The following is a 13888-nucleotide window of genomic DNA, read 5'->3' as shown; positions in this document are numbered from 1 at the left end:
GATCTTAGAGCTATGACGGACTCATAAAGGGAGATGTGGGCCTTCAGACAACCTGAATTCAAGCTGTATAAGGCTTTATAGCCTTTGTAGCCAATGGAGCTGTTGCAACAAGGGAGCTTGCTACAGTTGTTCCCTGTAGCAATCTGGTGGCAGCTCTTTGGACCAACTGAAGTTTCTGAGTGCTTTTCAAAGGCAGCTCCATGTAGAGTGCATTCTGCTAATCCAAATGAGATGGAATCAAGGCATGTGTTTCCAAGGCCAGATCAGACCTCTCCAGGAATGTAGGCACAGTTGGTGCACTGGTTTTAACTGTGCAAATGCACTCCTGGACACTGCAAAAACCTGGTTTTCCAGGCTTAAGGCTGAATCCTGGAGCACCCCCCTCACACACACACACACATTGCAAACCCCAGTGTAATCCCACCTAACACAGGCCGAATCCATATTCCTAACCAGGAGCATCTGTCTTGTCTGGATTAAGCTTAAAATAAAATAAAAGCAGCGGTTATATGCAGCCAATAAGCAGACATGAGTGGCTCCACAGATGATTTGAACATACATGTTGCCACTCTGGTTGTCTGCAACAGAGATGAGGTCCAGCACCAAGGATCAGGAGAGGAGTTGTTTCTGCCTAGAGACAGTTCGTACCTCTATTTTTTGGGATTGCTGAATCCATGTCAGATTTATAACAGGTACTCCCTTTTCTACTAGGCACATTTGCAGGGACTATCCATGGTCCTGAACCTTATTCCTCAACTAGGTTCAACACCATAGATGGCTGTTGTTGTTGTTGTTGTTGTTGTTGTTGTTGTTGTGCGCCTTCATTTGTGACTTATGGTGACCCTAAACCACAGTGACCACATGTTATAATGGCAAAGGAGGACAAGGCACCATTAAATGTGGGACAGTCAAGGAAAATGTAGGTCATTGCAAACTAAAAACTAAAAACGCTAATATAAATATAAATTCATGCTTCTTAGTCATGCTCAAAAATGGAGGGCATTTTGGAATTCCTCCTGGACAGAAGGTTGAAATGTAGGATATGTCCTGGAAAAGGAGGACCTCTGGCCATCCTGCCCTAAAGCGAACCTATCATGGGGTTCTCTTGGCAAGATTTGTTCAGAGAGGGATAGCCTTGGCCTTCCTCTGAGGCCGAGAGAGTATGACTTGTGGAGATTTGAACCCTGGTCTCCAGAGTTTCGGATGGAGCTACGGAGGTTTCGTCTTACATTCCCAGATTCTTTCCCATCCACTGAATCTCCCCAGCAGGCCTTGGTGCTTCATTTATACAATTGTACTCTCTCTTATCCTGGGCTTAAATTTGATTCAATCATATACATTCTAAAATCAATTAGTTGCTTACATTGTACAATCTGCTTCAGTTTGGGAGTTTTTAAACCAGAGGCTGGGTGGCCATCTGTCAGGAGTGCTTGGATTTCAGATTCCTGCATGACAGTATGGGATTGGGCTGGATGGCCCCTTGGGGTCTCTTCTAGCTCTAGGATTGTATGATTCCACTAGAACATCTGCAAATCCTGAGCCATTTCTCCTCTTCTGCCTTGTGACAAGATGTAGAATTTGCAATGGCCCCCATTTGACAAGAAACGAGCGGAGAAACCATGTGCCCCTGAGATTCTGCTCTACTTTGCTGACTTGAGCTGTTTCTCCTAGAGTCCTCCTAGAGTCCTAGAGTTGGAAGAGACCCCAAGAAGGGCCATCCAGCCCAACCCCCTTCTGCCATGCAGGAACCCGCAATCAAAGTACTCCCTTCAGATGCTCAACCAGCTCCATCAATCTCCAAGGGAGTGTCTTCCAATTTTGAACTGTGAGAAAGTTCCTCCTAATGTTGAGCTGGAATCTGAGCTTTGCATCCATTGCTCCATTGTCTCCTATTCTCTGGAGCAGAAGGAAACAAGCTTGTACTGGCAGAATGGGGTTGGACTGGATGGCCCTTCTTGGGATCTCTTCCAACTCTATTATGATTGTATGACTTTCCATGAATCCAGCTGACATGGCGACCCACTGGCCAAGCAAATGAGTCAAGCCTTACACACCGGATGCCTTCCTGTTCCCTTTCTCCTCAAGAAAGTCCCGGAGCCCTCCTTCTTGCTCCTGGGGTTGGGCTGGGAGGGAGGGGTGCTGGCAAATAACGAAATGACGAATCTCCAGTCTGCTAGGCAGCCAGCCATACTAGCACACAATACTTTCTTTTTTCCTTTTTATCCCTTTGGTCTTCACCGACTGAATGTAAATGGCTTATTATACATGACCCACTTACTCCTCACTTCTTCTCAGCCTCGTTAATAAAAGGTTTGGTGGTGATTAAGTGAGTGGCGGCCGAGAGACTCCCAGTCCAACGCTCGGCAACACAGCCGCTACTCACAGCTTCCGCGGGGCAGCAGGAATCGCTCCACCCTTGCAAGGAAGGAATATACACATGCATCTTTATAGCAACAAACCCTGAGCAAACAGTCCCCGCATCGCTTGTACCAGAGGAGAGCTGAGTTGTTGCTTTGACGTCAACAGTAATCCTACACATCATTTATGACTATTTACCCATCAATCTCACCAGGTAGTCCCAGCTAGAACATTGCTATTCACTTGCTAATTTAACTCATATTCTGGGCTTATCTTGTGGGTTAAGACAAGATACATCTGAAAAACCAAATGGTTAAAATTTAAAAGACAGTTCAGTAAATGACCGTATTAAAATGCCGGTACTTTTAAACCATGTTGAATTGTTTGGAAACAGGACAATAACCTTCAGTGCAGCTCAGACTCTCACTAAAATACTTTGCTGCATAACTACTTTGTCAACCCAACGCCGGTTCAAATAAAAGGGACTCTGTCTAAGGAAGGAGAGAAGGTGCATTGAACCAACTGTTCAGGGGTGAGTCCATACCTAGGTCAGTTTCATTGATTCAATGGATCTGCTTCAGTTGGGGGCTAACAGTAAGTTTCCAACTGGTGATAAGAGCTTCTCGGCAGTGGAAGATGCTGACCCACAGAGTGGTACAGTCTCCTTCTTTGGAGGTTTTAAAGCAGAGGCTGGATGGCCATGGGTGCTTTGATGGTGAGTTCCTGCATGGCAGAAGGGGGTTGCACTGGATGACCCTTGGGGGGTCTCTTCCAAATCTAGGATTCCATGATTCCTTCTTGGCAGGTTTTTAAACAGAGGCTGGATGGCCATTTGCACTATGTTATTGTGGTGGAGTCTCCTTCTTTGGAGAACCATGAGAACCATGTTTACGTATTTGTAGCAATGTCATATTGAGTCCCCATTTTGGCTGAAGCCTAGGATCACCTTGGCTTTTTGCACCCTTTGCTGCAGGACCCGATACCAGGATCAATGGAAAGGGTCCCTGAAGCCCCCCTGGCTGGCTTCTCCAACACAAGGGCTGGATAGTTGTGAGGAAGAGGTACACAAATCCAACTGATACTGGTTGCATCAGGCTGGCCAGGAATGTTGTTTCACACACACACACACACACACACACACACACACACACACCAAGCCCTTTCTGGTGGGAAAGGATACTGGAAATTGGAAATGGTACTCACTTTCTGCAGGGAAAGGATCGCTGGGAAGAGATGAGAAGAAAGGCAAAGAGGAAGGAAGGGAGATGATGATGATGATGATGACGACGACGACAACGACTTTGTGTGCAAGTAGTTTCCAACTTACAGTGACCCTAAGGTGAACCTATCATGGGGTTTTTCTTGGCATGATTTGTTCAGAGGAGGTTTGCCATTGCTTTCCTCTGAGCCTGAGAGAGTGTGACTTGCCCAAGGTCACCCAATGGGTTTCATGGCTGAGCTGAGACGCGAACCCTGGTCTCCAGAGTCATAATCCAATGTTCAAACTACTACGCTATGCTGTCTCTCTCCCGCTTTCTGCCCAAAACTGGGACTCAAAGCAGCTTATGATTTAAAAGCATAGTGCAATTGAAAACGTACAAAAGTGTCCATTAAAACAGAATTAAACTATTACCCTTTTAAAACTGATCATTTGTTAAAATAATAATAATAATAATAATAATAATAATAATAATAATAATCCCTTTGCATACTGATTATTCCAGACAAGGTCTTTGAACATTATTACTGTTTTGCACCCGGGAAAGACTGAAAAGAGGAATGGCAATAAAATGAAATGAAATCAATTAGGGAAAGGACCGTACAAGAGTCCCTGGAAGATAAACGGAAGACTGACTTAGATGGGGCTACTCCAGAGAAACTCCAGGGACTAGAGGCATGTATTCTTTATTATTATTATTATTATTATTATTATTATATTTGTATCCCACTCTTTTCTGAGAACTGGGACCCAGAGCAGCTCACAACAATGAAAGACCAGTGCAATTAAAAACGTAGAAAAGGGATACATTAAAATAGAATTAAATACAGCTAAAATGCACAGGTGCACAAACTACCACATATGTGCATCTATATCCCCCCAAATCCCACTCCCTTGCCGGACACTGGATCCTTCAATGGCACCATGAATAAATATTTTGCAAAGGGGGGGGGGGGGTCTCTGCCTTTTTTCACCATCCCCTTGCCCTGCTTTGCATCAACGCTTCTCCATCCCACAAAACTGGAGAATAATAATAATAATAATAATAATAATAATAATAATAATAATAAGGTTTGTGCACCTAAGCATTTATGTACCTATGCATAAACCAGAACGCATGCCTACAGTCCCTTGAGTTTCTCTGGAGTAGCCCCATCTAAGTAAGTCTTCCATTTATCTTCCAGGGCAGCGTCTATAATCCTCTCCCTGATTGATGTTATTTTATGGTCCTTCCCTTTTTCTCAGTCTTCTCCAGTGCAAAAAAGAGTAACAACGCTCAAAGACCTAGCTGTCTCAGTCTGAAAAAAACAGTATGCAAAGCGATTTCTTTTAAACAAGTGTTCAGTTTATAATAATAGTGGGTTATCATCATCATCATCATCATCATCATCATCATCATCATCATCATCTATTTGCCATCCATGCACATGGGGCTTTACAAGAGGATAAAACATTTAGAACTACTTCAGGACTATGATTCTATGATTCTAAAATACTGGAACGCAACGCTGAAAATGCAATGCTAAAATGCAATAGTTAAACTACAATGCAAAATTCAGAAAGAAGCTGCACACCTGAATAGGAAATGCGGAATAAATCAGATAATCAGTTACAGTAAAGAGATAAAGGCTTGGGGTTTGCATGGCTGGATTGGAGGGCTGGGGGTCTTTTGAGCAGCCCCCTTGTTTGCAGAAGTTGCAAAAGGCGCAGGTGGGGGGTCTCAGGGCACTGTGTCCCCCTTTCCTCCAATCTTTCAATGGGGGGGGGGGGGGTCCTCCCACCCCACATGAGCCTTCCCAGGGGTCTAATCCTGCTCTCTCTGACCCCAGACTCCCAGCAAGTGGGTCCCTCGGGTGCTTACAGAGATCTGGACCCCTCCTCAAATGGGGGGTGGGAGCAAGGGAGGAACCACATACACACATACAGCCTCCCATAGCCATCAGTCCAGGACCAGTCTGGCCCAGTCTGATGCTGAGAGAAGGAAACTGGTGACCAGAAGATGGATGGTCAAAGGGGGAGGGGGACATTGTAGCAAGAAAGGGAGGCAACTGTGGCTTCAGGAGCCAAACTGGAGAGTGCTCCCCATTCCTTGCCATTCTGCCCTGGCCACCAGGGGGCGCCCTGAGAGAGACCCCTCTTTTGAGTCTCCCCAGGTGCAAAGAATTGAGACCCCCAACCCAGAGATAGGAGCCCCCTACACCTTACTTTGTCCCCCCCAGCCAAATAAACGGCCCCCCCTTTGAGTCAGTCCTAACCCCAAGGAAGAGGACCCCTGGCCCTCATTGTGAGTCAGCCCCATTCCAAAGGAATGACCCCTGCTCCCCCACTCTGAGCCACCCCCGACCCTGCCCCTGGTTTTGAGTCGCCCCCTGCCCCATAGAAAGGACCGTCCTGCCCCCCCCCCCCATTTTGCGACCCCCTCTCCACAAGGAACGAGCCCCCTGCCCTTGACTTCGGCTGCCCCCCCGACCAAAAGCACGGAGCCCCTGCCCTTTATTTTCAGAGCTCCCGACCCAAAGGATTGAGCCCCCCCCCCGTCTCCCCTGCGAGGACTCACCATTGCTGCTGGAGGTGGAGGTGGGGAGGTGGGGGTGCTGGGCCCAGGAGGGGCTCCGCGGGGAGGCGGCTGCTGCTGCTGCTGCGAAGGGATGGGGCTGGAGCCCCAAGAGCCAGTGGCCAAGGGCCAGGGCCAGGGCCAGCGCCGAGGAGGCCCCCATGGCCAGCCCCACCTGGCTGCCCTCACATGGGAGGAGAGGGGCTCCCCAAGGCTCCCGGGGGCTGCGAGCGCTGCGAGGGATGAGCCTGATGCTGTTGCTGCTGCTGGTGGTGCTGCTTGGTCTGGGCGAAGGACGGAGGGAGCGAGAGAGCGAGAGAGCGACTGCGGGACTCTTCCCTCCGGCGGAGGAGGAGGAGGAGAAGGAGGAGGCGCTGCGGCCGGTGGGCGGCGGCGGAGGGATCCCTGGCAGGGAGGGAGGGGAGCAAAGGCTCACCAAAGGAGACCCCCAACCCCACCCCACCCTCTTTCCTTACCTGTCTCCGCCCCCAGACTGAGAGGCCTGGGATTGGGATTGGGAATGAAGTTGGGATTGGGATTGGGATTATAAATTGATTGGGAGAGGGATTGGGATTAGAAAGGGATTGGGAATGGGATTGGAATGGATTACAAATGGGATTGAGATTCAGAATGGAATTAGTTGGGATTGGGGATGGGATTGATATTGGGAATAGGATTGGGAATGAAGCTGGGATTGGAATGGGGTTGGGGATGAGGTTGGGACTGGGAACATGAATGGGATTGAGATCAGGATTGGGGTTGGGAATGGGGTTAGGATTGGGAATTGGATTGGGATCAGGGCTGAGGATGGGATTGGGATTGGGATTCTTGTTGGTGTTGGGAGTGGGGTTGGAGTTGGGATTTGGCATGGGGTTGGGGTTGGGATTGCGGGGCGGGACAGGAGGGAGTGGCAGAAGCCCTTCTTCTTGAGCCCCTGTAGTGGGAGAAAGGTAAATAAAATAAGTGAATAAAATAATAATAATAATAATAATAATAATATGCTGTATAGGATTATTATTCTATTAACTTCTATGACAGCCTCCTGTGCGGCATTCTGGGCTTTGTAGTTTAGTGAGGCCTGAGAATCCAGGGTTCAAATTCCTGTTTGGCCATGTAAACCCATTGGGTGACCTTGGGTAAAAGTCACATTCTCTCAGCCTCAGGGAAAAGCGATGGCAACCCCCCTCTGAACACTTCTTTCCCTTCAGCACCACTGGGACCATGGACAGCTCCTGTCTCTCCGAAGGGATGCAGCCTTGCAGGAGGGCTGCAGAGTTAAGGCCCTTTGACACCGCTTCAACTACCAGGGTTCAGAGCTGTGGGATTCTGGGATTTGTAGCTTTGTGAGCTGTTTTAGCCTTTGCTCTCAGAGAGCTCTGGTGCCACAAACAAACAACAAATCCCCAGAATCATAGAGACCCCAAGGGCCATCCAATCCAACCCTTTTCTGCCATGCAGGAAGACACCATCAAAGATTTCACAGCATTGAGCCATGGCACTTAAAGTGGTGACAAACTGCATTAATTCTGCAGTGCAGATGCAGCCAGAGAAGGCTAACTGTCTTACAAAACTACCATTACCAGGATTTCATAGAATGGAGCCCTGGCACATAAAGTGGTGTAAAACTCCATTAATTCTGCAGTACAGATGCAGCCGGAGAAGGCTAAATACTTCACAAAATTATGTATCCCAGGATTCCATAGCATTGAGCCATGGCAGTTAAAGCAGTGTCAAACTGCATTGTTTCTGCAGTGTAGATGCAGCTCAGGGACACACGGCTAAATGCCCTTCCAGGCTTGGTCTGGGGCCCACTTCAGGAATAGTTCTAGGATCTTGAAGTTATACCAGTTTGATACCACTTCGTTTAACTCCAAGGTTGCACCCTTTAGAAAACAACTCTTCAACTCATTCTCTCGGTCACTGCCTTGACTTAGTTCTTGCTGCAAACTGTGCCATTTCTGACTACCTGGCACTTGACTTTCCACTATCTGATCATCATTTAATCTCCTTTGCTCTCACTTCTCCTCCTCGTCATACTGTTCAACGCCATTTTTGTGATCTTCAGTCTGTTGACTCTAACCATCTTGGTCAGACCCTGGATTCATCTCTCTCCTCCCTAAATCTTGGGGATTCTGCTGACTCAGCAATGTCTTTATTTAACTCCACTCTCTCCTCGACTCTCGACCATTTTGCCCCTGTCTCTGTACGCACTTCTTCCTCTAAGACTAGGCCTCAGCCCTGGCTTATCCCCATTATCAAGTTTCTCCAGTCCTGCTCTAGAGCGGCCAAATGTCTTTGGAGAAAGTCCAAACAGTGGGCTGATTTTATCCATTTCAAATTTGTTCTTTCTTCCTTCTCATGCTCCCTCTCTATGGCAAAACAGAATTATTACAAATCATTGATCTCCGCCAATGAGAGGTGCCTGCAGCGTTTGTTCTCCATCTTCAACTCGTTGCTTAAACCTCCCTCTCCTCCTGTCTCTTCATCATTCTCTCCTAATGACTTTGCTAACTATTTCATCTCTAAGATTACCACTATTCGCTCTGAGATAGTCCCTCCTGATTCCTCTTCTGCTCATAATCTTCTGTTGCCCTCGCCTAACAAATTTTCTGTGTTTCCTCCTGCTTCCTTGGATGAACTCTCTTCACTTCTGAACTCTTGCAAACCTGCAACCTGTCCTCTTGATCCAATTCCTACTCCTCTTCTAATCTCTATAGCTCCCTCCTTTCTGCCCTCGCTTCTCCATGTCTTCAATCTCTCTCTCTCTACAGGCTCCTTCCCTTCGGACTTCAAACATGCTCTCATTTCCCCAATTCTGAAAAAACCTTCTCTTGACCCCTCCTCTCTGTCTAGCTATCGTCCGATTTCTCTTCTTCCCTTTCTTTCTAAGGTCTTGGGTTGTTTATTCTCACTGTCTTGAGTTTCTTGAAGCCAACTCCATCCTCGATCCCTTTCAGTCTGGTTTCCGCCCAAGGCATTCCACAGAGACAGCTCTCACCAAGATCTCCAATGACCTTTTACAGGCCAAGGCTAATGGCCTTTACTCTGTTCTCATTCTTCTCGATTTGTCTGCAGCCTTTGATACCGTTGATCACTGTCTCCTAGTTGACATACTCTCTAACCTTGGGTTCTCAGACTCAGTTCTCGACTGGTTTAGATCTTATTTGTCTGGCAAATCTTTTGCAGGAGTTGCAGGGGGTCAGACTTCTTATCCTGTTCCCTTATCTGTCGGAGTTCCCCAGGGCTCTGTTCTGGGTCCCCTTCTGTTTTCTCTCTACACACTGTCCTTAGGAAAACTCATTAGCTCTTTTGGTTTTTCCTACCATCTGTACACAGATGACACCCAGTTGTATCTTTCCGCCCCTGACCTTTCTCCAAGGCTTGAACAGCAAGTTTCGTCTTCCCTGACAGCTGTCTCGCAGTGGATGCGCTATCGGCGTTTGAAACTCAACATCTCCAAGACAGAGCTTCTTGTCTTTCCTCCTAAGCCCACCCTTCAACACTCCTTTTCTGTCTCTGTGGACAACATTTCTATTCAACCAGTCCAGCTAGCCCGCAGTCTTGGCTTTATCTTTGACTCTTCTCTGTCATGTGTCCCTCTGATCCAGACCACAGCCAAGGCTTGTCGATTCTTTTTGTACAATATTGCCAAAATCCAACCATATCTCTCCGTCTCCTCTGCCAAGATCCTGGTCCATGCCCTAGTGATCTCACGACTGGATTCCTGTAACGTCCTCCTGGCTGGGCTTCCTCTTTCTCACCTCCGTCCTTTAATCTCTGTCCAGCATTCAGCTGCACGCATTATCACTTCCACCCACTGCTCTGACCACATCTCTCCTGTCTTGGCATCCCTTCACTGGCTCACCCTCCCTTTCCGCATTCAGTATAAGCTCCTGCTGTCAATGTTTAAAGCCCTCCATGGACTGGCCCCTCCTTACTTATCAGACCTTCTTTCTCCTCTCCTTCCCACTCTGTTGTTCCCTCCGTTCTGGTAGTCAAGGTCTGCTGTCCCAGCCCAGGATTTCCTCTGCCCCATCCCGGATTCGCCCCTTTTCACTCGCTGCCCCTCATTCCTGGAACCTTCTTCCCCCGCGAGACACAAGGGCCCTGATCACTTCTTTAACCAGCTTCAAAACGGAGATGAAGACCATCCTGTTCAGAGAAGCCTTCCCAGGCATTGCATAATTGTCACTTGCTATTTGATGTTCTTTTGTTGTCTGTTTTATTGAATCATTTCCTGTATTGCTATGTATTTATATGTATTATCCTACTAGAGAGGCAGGCTAACTCCAACAGGCCTCCCTGGGAGAAGTTTGCCCATCCATTAAGAAGCCAAGCCCTCCCTCCAGTCCATCTGCCTTGGTCCAGGCCTCGGAGGTAGAGAGGAACTGCTGGCCCTCATCCCCTTCCCCTCCACCACTCCCTTCTCCTTTTGTATCATGTCTTTTTAGATTGTAAGCCTGAGGGCAGGGAACTGTCTAATTATAAAGATTGTATGTACAGCGCTGTGTAAATTTACAGCGCTTTATAAATAAAGGTTAATGATAATAATAATAATAATAATAATAATAATAATAATAATAATAATAATATCATCCTGGGATTTATATTCTGCTGATATCCTTAGGACAAACTCCCTTGAAGCACAGCACTAAAGATTACTAGCAGAGAACTCTAAGGACCTGGGTCAACTACAAGTCCAAGGTTTTTTGTAGGATTCAGCACAGCAGTTATAACTAGTATCAAACTGCTGTAACTATGTCCTGTGGACACACTCCAGGAACCATTTGGACCATGTAGGTGTTGGCAACAGTTCTGGATCAGCTTACCTGGTTCTTCCCCTGACATCTAAAGCTCCTCTCTTGAGTTGTTGATAAAGTTACTGCAACGATTAGTTTCTTTCTCTTGGCTGACAGTGAAAAATGTCCTCTGGAAAACTGGGACCAGATTGTGAGACAGCACTGCCTTTTGCTCATCTGAAGGTATTTCTAGAAAGCGGCGGAGAAAAGGACTTCTGCCTTATAGGGATGAGTCAAGGGCCATGGCTCTGTTGGCCAGGGTTAGCTCCATTGGCACAAAGCAGTGCTTCCCAAGCTCTGGTCCTCCAGTTGTTTTGGACTTCAGCTCCCAGAAGCCCCAGCCACTTTGGCCAACAGTCAGTTATCCTGGGAGCTGAAGTCCAAAACATCTGGAGACTCAAAGTCTGGGAATCACTGGCACAGAGGATGCAAACAGCAGCAGTGACAAAATGACCTCCCTCTCTGTGGAAGTGGTGCTGGTGGGGGCAAAGGAAACCATCTCAGCCTGGAAAGAAATGTGCCCCACTGTGTCCTCCATTGCTCAGGACCCAGAAGAAGAGTGGCTTTCTTGGAAGCTGTTATTGTTGACCACCTTCAAGTCAAGCTCAACTCATGGCAAACCCATGAATGAGAGGCTTCCAAAACTACTTCTCATCAACCCCAAACGGTGCTCAGCAATGGCTCCTCTTCTTCATCCTGGAGAGAAGGGACCAGAGGGGTGTCCAGTGGGGGTCTGTACTAGACCCAGTTTGCTGTTCAACATCTTTATCAATGACCTGGATGGAGGAATAAAAAGCATGATTATTAAATTTGCAGATGACACCAAATTAGGAGGAATAGCTAATACTCCAGAGGACAGGCTCAAAATTCAAAACTACATTAATAGATTAGAAATCTGGGCCAAAGCTAACAAAATGAATTTCAACACGGAGAAATGTAAGGTACTGCATTTAGGGCAGAAAAATGAAATGCATATAGGATTATGGGGGACACCTGGCTGAATGAGACTACATGCGAAAGGGATCTTAGAGTCCAAGTAGAGCACAAGTTGAACGGGGGTCAACAGTCTGACACAGCAGCCAAAAAGCCCAATGCAATTACACTTCTGTTGATGCAACCTAGAATTGCATTGGGCTTTTTGGCTGTCTAGATCAAGGGAAGTCATAGTGCCACTCTATTCTCCTTTGGTCAGGCCTCACCTGGAATAATCCTGTGTCCAGTTCTGGGCCCCACAATTGAGAAAGTATGTTGAGAAACTGGAGCCATGTGTCCAAAGGAGGGTGACTAAAATGGTGAAGGGTCTGGAAACCACAAACCCCTATGAAAAACAACTTAGGGAGCTGGGGATGTTTAGCCTGGAGAAGAGGCAGTTAAGAGGTGATATGATATCCCTGTTTAAATACTTGAAGGGATGCCACATTGAGGAGGGAGAAAGCTTGTTTTTTGCTGCTCCAGAGACAAGGACCCGGAGCAACAGATTCCACCTCAACATTAGGAGGAACTTCCTGACAGTAAGGATTGTTCGACAGTGGAACACACTTCTTTGGAGATTTTGGTGGAGTCTGCTTCCTTGGATGTCTTTAAACAGAGGCTGGATGGTCATCTGTCAGGGATGCTTTGATTGAGAGTTCCTGCATGGCAGAAGGGGGTTGGACTGGATGGCCCTTGGGATCCCTTCCAACTCTATGATTCTATGATTCTATGATCAGATCCCCTTGGAATGGGGTCTTCCTCTTTTCCTACTGCCTTCAATCTTTGTTGTTTTTAATTGTCTTTGAGTTGATCCAATTCATGGCGACCCTGTGGATGAGACATCTCCAAGACCCTCTGTCCTCCCTTGCTCTGCTCAGGTCCTGCAAATTCATACCCATGACCTCCTTAATAGAGTCCATTCGTCTAGCATGTGTCCTTCCTCTCTTTCTACATTCTTCAACCTTGCCTAGCATTATTGCCTTTTCCAATGAGGCATTCCTTCTCATGACATGGCCAAAGTATGACAACTTCTACTTTATCGCCCTGTCTTCCAAGTAGTTTCTGGCTTGATCTGTTCAAGGACCCATTTGTTTGACTTCTTGGCCATGAATCAGATCCTCTGCACTCTTCTCCGGCAGCAGGTCTCCAATGAGTTGATCATCTTCTTATCGGCGTTCTTCACTGTCTTGCTCTCACATCCATACATTACGATGGGCAGGGTGGCCAGACATCCTCCTTTTCCAGGACATGAACAAGCACAACTCTTAATACCCCAGTGCTCCATGAAAGTGTGATCGTCTGTACTAGGCCCAGCTCTTCCTCTTTTTTCTTCTCTGCTCTCACCTCCTCCTCATCTAGAGGAAACGCTGGCAATCGGCCTCCTTTAACAAGATTTGGGAACAGGAGGCATTGGGATGAATGATGGCTCACCTTGCATTTCAATGCCGGTTTTCTCCATCCCTGAGAAAAGTGCCTCCAGGTCCCACCAAGGAGAAAGTCCCCCTGGCTCCTCACACTGCGCTGTCAGTAGAAACTGCTCCAAGATTTGTTCTTTTAATCCAGAATCAATAGCAAATTTCATTTAAAAATAAATTAAAGTCGGCATTGGAAATCATTCACGGTGCAGGGCTGGGGCTGAATGTGGAACCGTCTAAATGGATCCCTTTGGCTCATCCATCACTGCCAAAAAGTAAGGCACCTAAGGGCCATGGGGGGGGGGGGGATGCAAGGCTCGACAGCAGCATGGATTCATGGGAAACCTCCTTAAATGCACCAGCGATTTATGAGAAGCAATGCAAAGGGAGACCGGCCTTTTAACATTGCACTCGCAACAAGAGCTAATGCAGAGAAACTGTGGCCAATGCAAGCAATGAAGCGTTTTAAGAATGGAGCCTGTTCCTGAGCAGAGGCAGGGACTTCTCTTCTGAACCAGGGCTTTCCATGCAGGAAAGAGGGCCAGGTCAGGAGACTCTGTAAATTGGGAGG

The 13888-nt window shown here is 47.3% G+C and overlaps 1 protein-coding gene across 1 annotated transcript in view; it reads right to left on the bottom strand.

Moving 5' to 3' along the window:
- The window catches only part of LOC149315411 (V-set and transmembrane domain-containing protein 2-like protein), a 95844-nt gene extending 89380 nt beyond the window's left edge, over window positions 1–6464 (bottom strand). The window contains exon 1 of the mRNA XM_089513416.1: window positions 6135–6464. Within this exon, the coding sequence (XP_089369542.1) occupies window positions 6135–6294 (160 nt within the window). The 5' untranslated portion in view covers window positions 6295–6464. The remainder of the gene's footprint in view (window positions 1–6134) is intronic.
- Window positions 6465–13888: the final 7424 nt, after the last annotated feature.

Source organism: Sceloporus occidentalis, unplaced genomic scaffold, assembly GCF_023333645.1.
Source record: "Sceloporus occidentalis isolate IW3139 unplaced genomic scaffold, rSceOcc1.0.p SCAF_3, whole genome shotgun sequence".
NCBI classification, from domain to species: domain Eukaryota; kingdom Metazoa; phylum Chordata; class Lepidosauria; order Squamata; family Phrynosomatidae; genus Sceloporus; species Sceloporus occidentalis.
The sequence above is the reverse complement of the archived record's forward strand: the minus strand, read 5'-3'. Positions and strand labels throughout refer to the sequence as shown.